The sequence below is a fragment of the Propithecus coquereli genome, unplaced genomic scaffold, assembly GCF_000956105.1.
Source record: "Propithecus coquereli isolate 6110/MARCELLA unplaced genomic scaffold, Pcoq_1.0 Scaffold101, whole genome shotgun sequence".
In the NCBI taxonomy this organism is placed as follows: domain Eukaryota; kingdom Metazoa; phylum Chordata; class Mammalia; order Primates; family Indriidae; genus Propithecus; species Propithecus coquereli.
The window spans coordinates 1,494,925-1,510,752 of NW_012133970.1; the positions used below are offsets into that span (position 1 = coordinate 1,494,925).

General features: G+C 42.3%; 1 protein-coding gene across 1 annotated transcript; it reads left to right on the forward strand.

The window, feature by feature from the left end:
• The first annotated feature begins 5,972 nt into the window (after nt 1-5,972).
• SNX12 (sorting nexin 12) lies at nt 5,973-13,969 on the forward strand. Its single transcript, XM_012643622.1, has 4 exons — nt 5,973-6,273; nt 10,912-11,007; nt 11,588-11,712; nt 12,104-13,969. Exons 1-4 carry the CDS (start codon nt 6,109-6,111, stop codon nt 12,204-12,206), a joined length of 489 nt encoding a protein of 162 aa, XP_012499076.1. The 5' UTR covers nt 5,973-6,108; the 3' UTR covers nt 12,207-13,969.
• The last annotated feature ends 1,859 nt before the right edge of the window (nt 13,970-15,828 follow it).

A 15,828-nucleotide genomic window follows, 5' to 3' on the forward strand; every position in this document is an offset into this window, starting at 1 on the left:
GTCATAGGATTGTTTTGAGGATTAACCGAGTTAAAATATCTAAAGTGCCTGGCACATAGTAAGTGTTCAATAAATATTAGCTTTTATTAAGGGAAGAAGGCTGGCTAATTGCAACATTATTATCTCGTCAGGTCTTACTGTCCCTAGATAACTAATTGTATAATTAATGAACACCTCTATGGAAGCTGGAGGTCAGGCTCTTGTCAGCTGATGGGCTAGGTATTTAGCAACCTCCATAAACACGCATAGACACACACGTAGGCCACACCACTTTTTCCCAGATTGCCCTCAACCCTAGGTGATCCAGAGATACTTTAGTAAAATAAATACAATCACCGACTTAAAAAGATAAGTTGAGTATTTAAAGGGCACTTTATCAATATAGGGAGGGAAGTGACAACTTTCAGAAGCGATTTAAAATAGAGACTATTTTAAATAGGGAGGTGCCAGGTGAAATTAGGGTTAAATGAACTTCAAGAAGGGGAGAAGTGACTAAAGGTAATAGCATGTGTGGAAAGAGAAGGGGATTCCATAGAAAGGCAGCGAAACTCTGAATTCAGATCCCCTGGAGGACAGACTGTATGTATATGAGTGCTGCTCTTTTGTTTTCATTGCCGCACTACCTCTTTTTTACACCCAGACCTTCCCCTCCTTCTCCCTCCCTGCAGTTCCAGCCTTCTGCTCCCAAGAACACAAACATCCCAGATTACAGGGGCTTTTGATTTGCCATTTCCTTAGGACAGCCTGAACAGAAAATAGAAAGAAGTTCTTGTCAGTATGGTTGCATAACACTGGGTCGGAGATTGTGAAATCTCCTTTGGGAAAAATTTACGGGCAGGAAGATGGATAGGTGTCTGTTTGATTAAGGTACAGTATTGCCTGTGGGCAGGATGATGAACTAATGAGATTCTGTCCAATTTAAGGATCCTAAATCTCTATTTGTCATTTCCCACCCTTCCCCCATACTTGACTCCTTTTGGCAAAGAATGAACATGGTCAAAGAAACCCAACAGAGAGGAAAATGCACATCGAGTTCTGATGTCACCTGTTTTGCCAAGAGATTTGACTCAACTACTCTTTTTTTTTTGTTTTGGTGTGATAATTGAGGTACAGAGGATAACTGTGCTTCACCCAACGTCGCTTACTAACTCTGAAGCTCTGTGCCTCCCATGAAAAAAGGTGTGTGTTTGGGAGCCAGCTGTTAACAGCTATTATCACCTTATTACTGCAAAGGACTTAATTAGCCGGGTACCCTCTACTCCCCTCCTTTCTCCACCCTATCAAGCATTTCCCTTACAAAAGACCATTTGTCAGTTATTTACACCTCATTGTGAATTTTACTTGAACAATTCTCCTAGGGCTATTTGATTTTAAGCCTTATCTCTTCACTCATCTAAATATTCAACTTTTCATTTTCTATGAAATCCTTCCCTCTAGCTGCTAAACATATTTGAATCTCTCCCATCTTTGAAAAACAAACAAATCCTTCTTGGACGACTCATTGCTCTCTAACTACAATACTTAGGCAAGCTTCTCAAAAGAATTTCTCTGCTAAATGTTTCCACTTCTTCACCTCTGATTCAGTTCTGAATTCGTCGTGATCTGGGTTCTACTCCCACTACTCTACTGAAACTGTTCTTATTTTAATAATTGTCAAATCTAGTGGACATTTCTTAGGGCTTATCTTATTTGACCTTTTTACTGTATTAAACACTGTCAACCACCTACTTGCTCCTTTTGAAAGCGTTTTCATTCCTTGCCTTCAGAGATCACTATTGTCTCCTGGCTCTCTTCCTACCTCTAGGACCCCCTCCTTCCTGGTCTTCTTCACAAGCTTTTCTTTCTGTGCCTGCCCAGCAAATAGGCTGGCGTGATGGCTAATGCCTGTAATCCCAGCACTTTGGGAGGCCAAGGCAGGAGGATCACTTGAGTGCAGGAGTTTAAGACTGGCTTAAACTGGAACATAGGAACAACATAGGAACCCCATCTCTACAAAAAAATTTTTTTTTAATTTTCCCAAGTTGAAATGGTTTTAATTTTTTTCTGATTAAAGAAGAAGTATAAATTCATTGTTTAAAAAATCAGATCCTTTAGAAAATAATAAATTATAAATAAAAACATAAAAACCAATCAAAACCCCACCACACAGGGATGACCACAGCTAACATTTTGGTGTATATATTTTCAGATTTTTTTTTTTTTGAGACAGAGTCATGCTCTGTCGCCCTGGATAGAGAGTGCAGTGGCATCATGATAGCTCACTGCAACATCAAACTCCTGGGCTCAGCCTCCCAAGTAGCTGGGACTACAGGCGTGCGCCATGATGCCTGGCTAATTTTTCTATTTTTACTGCTAATTTTTCTATTTTTAGTATTTTTAGTAGAGATGGGGTCTCGCTCTTGCTCAGGCTGGCCTCAAACTCCTGATCTCAAGTGATCCTCCTGCCTCGGCCTCCCAGAGTGCTAGGATTACAGTCATGAGCCACTGCGCCTGGCCTGTCTTTCCAGACTTTAAAAATTATTATATATATCATATACATCAATGCAAATTGTATCATACTACAATATGTTTTACCAGCTTTTTTTCACTTTTTCATGAATATCATTTTATATCAACAAGCATAGAACATTACTTTAAACTGATAAACAGGAGAACCTCAGAGAGTGTACTTTTGGATTTCCCCAAAGGCCACATTTCCCTGAAACATAAAAAGGAAAAAAAAAATAGCAGAACCCTGAATTTGGCCATTTACACAAGAGGCTTCGTTTTATGATGCAAGTGACTGAGATAAAAAGTCTTGTAAAATATAAAATCCAGTAAGCCTTTATGAGACTGGTCATATAAACAAATTCACAAATTAGAAGAATATGGCTACAAAAATATTCATAAAATGAACAATTATTTACTCTTAAAAACAGGATCCTTACACTGGTATCTTTATGTGACTGATTATTTTCTGAGAATAAATTATTGGAAGTATTAATAAAAATTTTGAGTCAAAGGTTTTGGTAAATAATGTTTAAAATTTTAAAAAGTACAAAAGTACTTAAAGACAATTAACGAATAACAACTCTCCCTGCCATTAGTGACTCTTGTCCTCCAGTTCTGCTCTCCAGAGACAACCAGTATTACAAGTTTCTTGAAGTCAAAGTTTTTTCATACATACCGCCAATTCACATTCCCACCCAAACCGAGTGCTCTCACCAACTTTTAAGTCTATCCTTGCCTCTTCGTGTTTTTCTTTCTATACTGCATGCCAGCGGTCCCCAACCTTTTTGGCACCAGGTACCGGTTTCATGGAAGACAATTTTTCCGTGGACCGGGTCGGGTGGGGGATGGCGAATGATGGGGAGGGGCTGTAAATGCAGATGCAGCTTCGCTGGCTGGCCCGAGGCTTAAACCGGGGGGATTGGGGATCACACCTGTATGCTGATTACTCCCAAATCTCTCTAACCCTGACCATGCCCTCAAGTCCCAGGCAGTATTTCCAGCTACTTGCTGGACATCTCCACCTAGATGTCTTACAGACATCCCAGATTTATCTCAACTGAACTCATTGACTTTCTTCCCAAATTTACTTTTCTTTCTGTAATTCCAGTTTTGATTAGTGGTACCAGCATCAACCTAGATACCTAAGTCAGAAACCTAGGAGTCAGAAAACTAGGAATCATTTTCACTTTTCTCCTTCTCCGCCTAAACAGTAGTGGTAGCTAACAGTTACTGGATATTTACTATTTGCACATATTTTATTTCATTAAATTCTCATGACAGCCCCCTAGGTAGGTTTTAGTCTTCTTGTTTCCATCTTACAGATGAGGAAAACGGTTTGTCTAACTTGCTCATGGTTATACAGCTGGGGAAGTGGGGATTTAAACCCGGGCAGCCTAGGTCCATGGCTCACACACATAAGCCATACACTGCCCTACCACCATATCCAATCAGATACAAGTCCTCTCTATTTATTTATGGATTGATTGAGACAGAGTCTCGCTCTGTTGCCCGGGCTAGAGTTCTGTGGCGTCAGCCTAGCTCACAGCAACCTCAAACTCCTGGGCTCAAGCGATCCTCCTGCCTCGGCCTCCCAAGTAGCTGGGACTACATGCATGTGCCACCATGCCCGGCTAATTTTTTCTACTTTTAGTAGAGACACGGTCTTGCTCTTGCTCAGGCTGGTCTCGAACTTCTGAGCTAAAGCGATCATCCCACCTCGGCCTCCCAGAGTGCTAGGATTACAGGCGTGAGCCACTGCACTCGGCCAGTCCTATCTATTTTATTTCCTCAATCTCTGTCCTGTCTCTTCCCTTTTCTCTATTCCTACCATCACCACCTCATTCTGAGTCTTATTGTCAATACCTTCATGGTTAGTCACATTCAACTCAAATACATTTTCCATGTTGCCTGCAACATAATCCTTCTAAACCATAAATCTGATCATGTCTTTTTCCTGCTTAAGATTCTTCAGTGGCTCCCTCTCATCTATCATAAAGCTTCCTATCGCCTATCATAAAGTCAGAGAGCCTTTGCTTAATACAGACAGATCACCCTTGTCTGCCTATCCTCAGCCAGCCCACCTCTCTAAACACTTCCATCATACAATCTGAATTGGTAGTAAGTGCCTAAAAATGCCATGCTGTTTCTTTTTTTAATTTTTTCTGTCTTTTTAAAATTTTGTTTTTTAATTTTTTATACCAATAAGAATGAGCTTCAACCATACTGTTTCTTATAGCAAGGACTTCACATATGCTATTTCCTCTGCCAGAAATCACCTTTCCCCATTTCCGTTCATATTTGTCCTTTATGTGTTGTTTGTTAAAATCAGATGTTTCCTCCTCCAGGGAGCCTTCCCTAATTCCACCAATTATACATATCCTATGTGCTGCCTTGAACATTGGCTTATTTTGTACTTGTGACATTATAATATTAATAGTTTTGTTTACTTGTTTCCCGTGCTAGAAGGTTAATTCCTTGAGGGCAGACTCTCTTATATAACTCTAGGTCTTTAGCATGGTGCTTGGCACATTAAGTAGTTGCTTAGCAGATATTGGTTAAATTGAATTAAATAACAATTGTGAAATTGTAGGTGCTTGTACTGTGGTGAAAGAATTTCAGGCATCAGTGATATGGGAAATAATTTTTGAGCAGATAAGGGCAGAGGAAAAGAGGAGGAATGATGACCTGAAATCACCACCCAGTTTACCTCTCTTAATGTCGGGCATGTGTAAATTAGTCATATAAATATTAACATTTCTATAGATGTTTTCGTTTAGACGTTTATTCTATCTCCATTATGGTTTGCAAGCAACCTCAGAGCAGTGCCAAGTATGGACTTCTGCAGAGTAGAGTTAGAAGGTAGGAAATAAATGCCCTCAATTTGCTGAGATGTAATATAGAGTACACCTGGAGTTAGCTTTTAGGTGGTAACAAGTGGAGGGCTAAGATATGCCCAATTTTCCTGAAAAGAGAGACTGAGAAGTCATCTTTGTTTACTTCATTCTAGTTGCTTGCTGCTTTCCTGGTACCATATATAGTGCTCAGTGAGCACTCAATTGTGTGTGGCATGAATTGAAACTATCAGTGGCGCAAGTGGCACGGCTGCGTTCTAGGTTTTTGGTACTATTGTTGGAACCTCACCCTCCAGAGATCACCCTTCTATTTTCGCGGAAAACCCCGACTTATTCAGGTCACCGGGCTTGGGCCTATCACTGTAGGATCCTAGCTTGCTGGGCAGTGCCCACTGCTGATTGATACACGTTAGGAGACAATTTCTTGGGTTGCGGAGCGGCGATTGGCCGAGCCTGCCTGTGGTGCTTCCCTGGGTATTGGGTGGTGCGTACTGCAGATGCAGGTTCCGGGGCAGCCACAAACACCACCCGGAAGCCTGAATGAGGCCTCCGCTCTATAGGACGCGCCGCAGTCAGCGTGGCCACTATTCAGGGCGCAGGGCTCGGAGCCGGGGCGGCGTGCGCGTGCGTGCGTGCGCGCGCGTGCGCGGCGCCGCTGTCTGTGGGTTGGCTGGTTATTTTGCAAGCGGGAGGGGCTGTGCGCGCTCCTGCCTCCGGCCTCTGTTCCCCACCCCCCTTTCCCGGTCCCAGTCTCTCCTTCGGAAAGATGTCGGACACGGCAGTCGCTGACACTCGGCGCCTTAACTCCAAGCCGCAGGACCTGACCGACGCTTACGGGCCGCCAAGTAACTTCCTGGAGATCGACATCTTTAATCCTCAGACGGTGGGCGTGGGCCGCGCGCGCTTCACCACCTATGAGGTTCGCATGCGGGTGAGTCACGGGGTGAGGGAGACAGCTGAGGGCGGACGGGGCGGCGTTGGGCGGGGAGGGGGCTGCCATGGGGACAACTAACGGCGGAGAAGAAGCTTGAAGGGTCATTTGGGGGTTAGGGACTTAATAGGTTTGGAGAGAGTTCTGCAGATTCGGTTTGTGGCCCGAGGATGCAGAAAACTCCATCGGACGGGGGTGAGGGAAAACAGAACCCATGAGGAAGAAGTGAAGCATGGCTGGATAGGGTGGGGAGGATGGAAAAAGATTAGAGTGAGGAATTCAAGGAGATAGGAATCATGACTGTAGCGACAGAAGGAAGAAGGGAGGGTGGAAGAGGGCTGGGGGATGGAAAGCCAAGGCGATATATAGATAAATCGCTGGGTCTCATAACTAAACTAGGTTGTGGGAAGTCGGTCTGAAGAGGGAGGGTAGGAAGGCTGGGCTTCTTCCTAATGAGGTCTCCCTGGGATGATGGAGTTAAGCAAAGCCTTCGGTTAAAGGAAAGATAGACTCCAGAAAAGGGAGACAGGAGTAGGGCTTGTAGGAGCAGAAATAAGAAAGGGAGTCTCCTTGAGACTGAGTGCTTCTCTGACTTGTGTAGGAGTCGCATCTGAAGGAGAGAAGTGTTTTATGCTTAAGTTTTCTCAGGCACTACATGCTGTGTCTCATCATGAAACCTTGCCCTGCGATTGGTGGATTGTCAGTCACTGCTCTCATCCTGTGCTGATCCTTTAGATTTGAAGTATCCAGAATGTTTACTTCAATATTTATTAGCTCTCATTTGGTTTCTCTGTCTATGAATGCCTATTTTTTCTTTCTGTCCTAGATTAACCTTTTGGATTCTGACCTTGGTCTGTAGTTACTTTAATAAATGACATTTCAGGACTGCCCAGGAGTGGCTTCTTCCAGCATGCATTACAGAGGACTTTATTCTCTAGTACTTAGTCCACAATACAAGGATAAAATGTGCAGATGGAGTACATGGTTTGCAGGTTCTTTTGCCCAGTTGAGGTAGTTATAGGCGAAAAAGTTTGAGAACCATTTTCTAGTTTTCCTTATGTTTTCTTTTCAGACTAGAAGGTCAGAGTGTTCTCATGGACAGCATCCTGCTCAAACAGCATTGAAGACCTAAAAGAGTGTATGTGCTTTCATTTTTGAAGGAATGAACTGAATAAGAAAATGTGGTCTCCTACCAGGGCTTTGAAATCTAATTGAGAAATGATGATCTCCAAATTCCAAGTTTGGCAAAGTCCAAACTGAAGAAAGAAAAGTGAATACCAAAACATGAGAAACACTTGTCTATATAAAAACTATTTGAAATCATCTCTTTGGGGAAGAATCATATTTAGGTCCTTCAAAATATGATACAGGCAAGGCCGGGCGTGGTGGCTCACAGCTGTAATCCTAGCTCTCTGGGAGGCAGAGGCGGGCGGATTGTTTGAGCTCAGGAGTTCGAAACCGTCTCTACTAAAATTAGAAAGAAATTAATTGGACAACTAAAAATATATAGAAAAAATTAGCTGGGCATGGTGGCACATGCCTGTAGTCCCAGCTACTCGGGAGGCTGAGGCAGGAGGATCGCTTGAGCCCAGGAGTCTGAGGTTGCTGTGAGCTAGGCTGACGCCACGGCATTCTAGCCCAGGCAACACAGTGAGACTCTGGCTCAAAAAAAAGAAAAAATATGATACAGGCATGGACTTGTCAGTGGTAGAGAACTTGATTACCTGAGGGAGCCTGGGCATAACTTGTTCAGTATAACGGCTCTCCGCTCTAGGGTTTTGGAGTCATTGAATGCATTACCCGAGAGCCTTAGGTACTATGTACGAAATAGCTACTTCAGGTATTCTAATAACAATAGGGACTGTTCACCTAGTGCCTACTATGTGTCAGGCACTGAACCAGATTTTAGTTTCTATCTTAATCCTTACAAAAACTCCATTTTACAAATGGGAAACTGAGGAGGAATGTAGTTTAAGTAACTTGCCCAAGTACATGTAAAATGGGGCTCAGATTTGAACCCAGGTTGGTCTGACTCTTTCGACTACACTTTAGTCCCTTTGACAAGGCTTAGTTGCAAAACTTTAGTGTGCAAAATTTTTCTACCTACTAAGTTTTTCATTAGTCCCTTCCACAATTTCAAACTGTATAATGATAATGAAGTCGATGGTGGTTCCTAGTTCTGTGGGTTTGAGTTAATTTGTGTTGTTTATGTTAATTTGTATGGTTGTATCGGCTTTTAATGTTTTTATTGAACTCTGTTTTGGAGTTAAAATCATTGGTAAAATCATTTGGTTTTAAATTGCTATTTTAAGTGATTGATCATGGTATGCATTATAGGGAGCATGAGACTTAGAGAATGGGCTGTGGGAGTTAGGCACAGCCCATTCTACTATACTATACACATAGTATAGTAGAAGCAGATGGCGCTGACTTTTTTTCTTTGTATAATAGCTAAATATCTCTGAAGCTGTTCTCTTTCATTTTGCTCAGGAAGGAATCTCCCCTTCCCCGCAATGGGGAGTCTAGAGAGGTGTTATGGTGACCTTACATGACGTGGAACTTCTTAAACATAATTTGTCCTGTGGAATTGAACGTTGCTTCTTTCTCTCCTTTCACTTGACTTTGTGTTGATCAGAGCCAAAGGACTCTCAATATCCTGTACTGCACAATCCTGGCTTCCTCATATGATTTGTTGGTTGGAGCCAGGAGACTATCCTAGTATGTCGTAGCCCCTTTCTTAGATGGGTAGGTGCTGAGATGAAAGGCCATTATTGTCACCATCCTGTGGGGATAGCATTTTTATGAGTCAAAGGAGGAAGTCCACAAAATGGCAGTGGGTGTCTTGAAGAATCTACTCAGCACTTTTTTTCTTTTATTTGATCCTTTGTTGGTTTCTGTGTAAGTTTACTAGTTAAGGTTCTACAGTTTGGGGATCGCAGTATCTGTAATGAACTCTGATGGAAACCTAAAATCACGTGAGACCGAAGAGCTTTTTCTTGCAAGATTCTGAGAATTTTTTCTATAATGGTTTATTTTGGTTAGTTAATACATGCACATGGTACAAAATTCAAAAGGTACAAAAAGGTATACTGTAAAAACTAAGTCTCCCTCCCTCCTCTGCCCTCCAGAGATTCCCCTTTCTGAAGAAACCACTGTTTCCAGTTTCTTATTTATTCTTTTATAGAATGGTTTAGGTAATAAAATATTACTTTACGTGTATCTCTCTCCATTTCAACCCATTGACATTCCTTGGACTTGACGTTCATGGGTAGAGTTGTAACTAATATAAATTGGCCAGTTATTTGGCTTTTGATGACCTATATCAGAACTGTATTCTGAAAAACAATTTCCAGATTCCAGGTCTATAAAGCATGATGTAGTGAGGACTGTGTGAAGCTCTAGCAGAGCTCCAAGATCCTCTTTTCCTGCCAAGAGTGGAGAAAGGAGAGAACTAGTTCCTTTTATTACCCATATACCGATCTGAATTGACTAGCAGGAAATATGGTCAATAGTAGTACGTGTGGTTGGCCATTTCTGCTTAGAACTTGTAAACAGAAGTGAAGATCAGGACTTTGTCAGGGGGTTCATGTTGCCACTAGAGCCTTGGGAATTTTCTCGGTGATTAAGATATGGGAATCAGCTGATTTATATCAGGGGACAAGCTATGGTAAGCCAACTTATGTAATGGCTATTTTGTCTGCATTTTCTAGATAAGGAGAGGATAAACAGATACATAAGGTCTCAAGTAATTGAGTCTTTATTGAGTAACTTGCATATTTTGCATTTTAGAAGATGCAGAAGTAGTCATGGTTCCTAATCTTAATGAGATTGTAATGTAGTTAGGTGGACAAAACAACATAATGCATAAAATAATAGTGTGTTGTACAATACCAAAGTATAAAAGTCACAGGAGTTCAGAGGGGAGGGAGACCAATAAATCCAGTTGGTGTTGTCAGGAGATTTTCCTGTATGAAGTGAAACTTGAGTGAGGACTTATAGAATGGAAAGGATTTGGACAGGAAGATCAGAAGAAGGCATGCCTTGGACATGCCTTCTCTTCTTTACAGAGAACTTAAATTCACTTTTTAATGGAAGATGTGATATATGCACATGATGAATTGAAATTGTACAAGGAAAAATGTGACTCTCCCCCCGCATTCCAAAGTCAATCACTATTTATCTTTTCATAAATATTTTATTCATTAATATAAATTTATACATATATTTCTTTTTAATCACAAATAGAGACAAGCTACTGTTCTGTACCTTGATTTTACCACTTAATATCTTTCCATACTGGCATATAGGTCTTTCACGTTCTTTTCATAGTTGTGTCGCATTCCACTACACAGGTGTACCGTATTCATTTAACCAATTGCAGTTAAAACTCTTGTATATACATATTTACATACAAATCTATCTGTAGGATAAATTCTAAGCAGCACAGGACTTCTGGTCACCAACTGTGACGAGGTTGGATGTGGTAAAGGTTGGTATTCACTCAGTGGTGTTTTGAAAGAGTGTGGGAGCATGGTCCATAGGAGCTATTTCTTCACTGGGTGAAGTGGTTCTGACAAGTGGCCACCACAGGTTGAACATTACTTGCTATCTCTCTTCTTTCTTTCTTCCTCCCTGTAGACAAACCTACCTATCTTCAAGCTGAAGGAGTCCTGTGTACGGCGGCGCTACAGTGACTTTGAGTGGCTGAAGAATGAGCTGGAACGAGATAGTAAGGTATGGCCCCATTCTCTGTGTGGTGCCCTTGGAGGAGAAGATCTACATAGGCTAAGAAGACATAGTCTTAGAGTCTACAAAATCTTAAAGGGAATGGAAAGAGTGAACACATTCTTATCTACCAAATCTCAATATATTGGATCTGAGGGATACCCTTTGAAACTTGAAAGTGGTAAATTCAGGACAATTTTTTTTTTAATTATTACTGTTACTACTAGCTACTTTTAGTAGCTAGTAAAGTTGTACAACTTAACTCCTATAGGTGCTAAGAATGGGAAGTATGGTGTTGGAAAAGTCCTAGCTAAATTCTTGGATGATAGGGGATGGGAAAGAAATGATTATTTGGAGTTTATTTCCTTTCTTTTGAGATGGTAAACCTCTCCTCCCACCGAAACAGAGTTGGATTAATTATTTGATCTGAGTCATCCTGCCTGTTATTATGGTCTTAGTTCTTGCAAGTTGCTGGCTGTGGGACAGGATGGGCCTTATGCCTAATAAGAAATGAGGTATACAGAGCTTTACCATCTCGTTCCCCCTCTGTCTCTCTCCCATGTGGCTGATATTTTGTGTCTGCCTGCAGATTGTAGTACCACCACTGCCTGGGAAAGCCTTGAAGCGGCAGCTCCCTTTCCGAGGAGATGAAGGGATCTTTGAAGAGTCTTTCATTGAAGAAAGGAGGCAGGGCCTTGAACAGTTTATTAACAAGTAAGCCAAGTTCCTGGGGGCTCTGCTTGCTACTTTTGCTGTCATGGTCCTTCTTTATGTTTTGTCTACCTCATCTTTTGTAATGGGTACTATGATGTGGTCCCAACTGTGTGGTGGTAAAATTCCATTCCTTTGAGCAGAATTCTGATCCTGTATGTTAGGGCCTAAGAAAGCACTACATGTTGGTTGTATCTAGGGATTTCCCTACCTTGCCCCTCTATGCCCCCTTTCCCTCTACAATATTAGGGTTGAGGTGGTACCCTACTGCTGTCCTCCAGTGGCTTGAACCTTAGGGCCGATCTTGCCCTTCCTCCCCTGTCCACACTCCCATCCCTCTGCTAATTCTCTCTGACTCCAAATACTACTGATAACCATCTTGGTCTCTTTCTAGAATTGCTGGGCACCCACTGGCTCAGAATGAACGCTGCCTACACATGTTCCTGCAGGAGGAGGCAATTGACAGGAACTACGTCCCTGGGAAGGTGCGCCAGTAGGAGCCCCTCTCACCACTTGCCCTCTACTTTCCTGCTGAAATGACCTTGGTTTTTACACTAAGCCTCTCTCTCTCTTTGATCTGAAGTTGGCTGCCCATCCCCTGGCCTCATAGACTGTCTGGCATTGTGCTCCTTGGTACCTGACTACACCGTGTGGGCACTCTGCTAGGATCCTCTTCTCTGAGGAGAGGTGGGAAACCACAGTCAGATGCCCTTTGCTTGGGGTTGAGGGGTGGGTGGGGGGATTGGACTGGAAGGCAGTTTCTTGGGCATTTACCCATGCCAGAAGACTAACCGTGGGGGGAGGGGATCTTGTGCTGGTAAGGCACTTGGATACATACTGATGCTGCAAGTCCAGGGGATTTTTCTTACTCTTAGGTTTAACCAGGAACACTGAGCAGGGAAAAACCCTGCCTTTCCTGCCTGCATGAACTTTTTCCTTTTTGGAAAGGTGATAGAGAACTAGAAGCTCTCCTTTTTTTTTTTTTTTTCTCTAGGCCTGCTCCCAGTTTTCTCAACAGTTTCTTTTGTTCCTTTCTCTCTCCCTTGTTGCTTTTCATGGCAGTAATCCTCCTAGAGTCCAAGCATTCTGTTGTGTGGGTTTTCTGGGCCCATCATCATGGCTGCTTCAGAGTCAGAGGAAAGCCATAGGGCAGTAGGGGAGCTCCTATTGCCTAGCCCCTCTCCTTTTGTGGCTTCCCATTCTGGCTACCCACTCACGAGTAGGTGAGTTAATAGGGGTCAGCAGTTCTCCCTCCCCAAGCCCTTGCGACTTTATGGGTTAGCTTTGCAGGTTTGGTGGCTCGATGGGTGGGGGTAACTCACCACTACTACCAGGTAGCTCCGTGAAGGGTGGGAGTTGATTATGTTCTAGGTTCCTCCCAGTGGTAGGGAAGGGCATCACCACTCTCTTCCTTCCATTCTCCTTCCCCCCTATCCTATTTAGTGCTGCCACTGGGCAGAAGCACACAGACAAACCACACAGTCTCTGACTTCTCACTAAGCACTTTGAGCTGTCGAATGGGGCTCTGGGGCAAGAGCTGTTGCTGCTCTCCCCAGCTTGGTCACAGGGTTATTGAACTGCCTGCACTTGTTTCCCATGCAACTCCAGCATTTTCCCCAGAAGTTGAACTAGAGATAGCAGCTGGATGTGAATTTCCTAAATCTTAGGGTCTGAAACAGCTTCTTGAGGCTGGCAGCTGTCCTGAGCTTCTGTCTGGGAGGTGGTGGTTTGTTTGTTGGGGCCTGATTTCTGTCCCAAGTGGTGGGATGAGAGCAAGTTAACTCTGTGCCAGGTGAAAAGTGGGGGCTCTTTGCTTAGACTCCCTATCATGGAAGGATTGGAGTTTTCTATACAAGGCCTTGGGGAAAAGGATTGCTGATTCTGACATGACCCTGATCAGAGAGATTAGGGTTGGATTTTGACACGGATTTGGAGCCTATCTGGATGTTGACGTTCCCTGAGACAGCTCTCCAGCTGCTGAGCCTGTGCCAGGGGCTGAGCAGCCCCTCGAGAGAGGCTCTGCTCCCTTTCCCACCTCGCCAATGTTGCTGTTGTTGCTGCCTTTTTGATTTGTATTCTCTGTTATAGACTTTTTGAAAAAAAAGGTTCCTTCTTTCATTGTGCACAAGTGCTGAGAGTCTGAGGCCCCATTTCTGCTGTGTATATATCCTGACTCGGGGCTTTTTTTCAGCAAACTGTTGATTCTTCTGTCAGAAAATGTCATACTCGACTCTGTTCATATTAAACCACTGTGAAGCAAGCCTCTGTTTTCCTGCTTAAGTTGTATATTTAGTATTTTTTAGTGTCTAGAATATACTGTGCATAAATCATACAACATGGCCAATGTCCTGAGGTAATAAGTTTTGTATTAAAATTTTTTTTCTTGTTTTCTCAGGGGAAAATTTAAATTTTTTTAAAAAGCAAAATTCTAACTGCCTGTAGTGATATTTACCTATCCTTCTTGGAACTTACAACTGACTTTGTCACAGAGGTAACATATCTGCTTGCAGAAAGTAGCCATAGGCTCAGTACCTGTGGTTTGGGTCAGATTTAGCAGATTTGGTTTTTAAGCTTGTGGGTTTATACTAATTTGGGCAGAATATATTTATAGTATATATGGGTATGTGTGCCTGCATATGTAATATGTGTATATAAACACACATGCATGTGCTCATCATCTGACACACCCACACACACCATCAATAAACACTGTCTTTTTCATAGACTTTTTACCTCAATTGAGACTTGTCCTCCCAAAATTCGATGCAGGCAGAAAGGTGGGTAAACTCTGAGAACTTTTGATGGGTGGATATTTTCACTGGACCAATTTGTTCTGAAATGGTTTTCCCACACAGAGTATGTTTGGGGAAGGGTTGGAGTGAGGGGTGATAGGAGTGTTGTCATTTGGAAAGTCAAAGCTAGTTTTAATGTAGTTCAGCATGGAAAGAAGGCATAGAAAGTGATGTGTTCAGAACATTGGGAAACTAAGGTGACTTAGTATTTGGTTCTAAGTAGAAGAGTGAGGGCTGAATTGAGGAAGTTAAGTTTTTGGTAGTTGAGGAATGAGATGACTGATGACTAAAGACATCTGAGGGCTAGGGAAGAATAGATATTTCTGTGAGGACAGGGAAAGGAAGAGTAAAGAGAGAGATGCAAGGCAGCAGTGTTAGAGAAGGAACTGGAGAATAACTAGAAAAAGCAGCAATAATATAAAGTATTAACAAAATTTTGGACAGATGACATTCATTTAACAAGTGCTAATAGTATTCTGTGTGCCCAGCCCAATGCTAAAAGCTGGGCTGGCGGTGTGATAGGGTGGTTGTAGTGTAAGTAAAGTATGATCATACTACATTACTTTTCTTCATAGACCTTAGACTTCTGTTCAAGAGATTTCTATACAAGATAAAAAAATGCTAGAGATTTAGAGGTTCAGGCACATCTGGTTAGTTGTCTACTCTTTTTTCTTTTCCTTCTCTTTTTTTTTTTTTTTGTTAAATATCAGGCCGGGTAAATTCCCTCTCTTTGAAGTCAGTTGGCCATTTTAGCACAGTAACTGGGTTCCACAAGAACCCTAAATCTAAGCCTTCTTACCCATCAACACTGAGGAGAAGCATACTTTTATAAGGAATTCAAGTTTATACATGTATCTGAGTGTTTACTGCTAATTAATCCCCTTTATCTATAGCACAGAAAGGGCTTAACCTTACACTGGAACCTGGGGGAAAGAGACTAACAAAAAATTTTGAACATAACTAGACCCAAAAGAAGTCTAAATCTTCACATTCCAAAGATGCCTTATCTACACTTTGACCCATTCTTTGAGACAAGGAGTTGAGCTAGTAAAGGTAGGAGAGGTGGACAACATTCAGGCCTTCTGGAGTTTTTGTTTGATAGCTATCCTAGGTGAGCATACTTCTATGTTGAATATATGCTGTAATAATTTAAGTAAAATTACTTTCTGCTGTGGAAATGTAGATCAGCTGCTCACCAAAGTGGATTTTTTTCTTCATATTTTTTTTTTTTTGAGACAGAGTCTCATTCTGTTGCCCTGGCTAGAGTGAGTGCCGTGGCATCAGCCTAGCTCACAGCAACCTCAGACTCCTGGGCTCAAGCGATCCT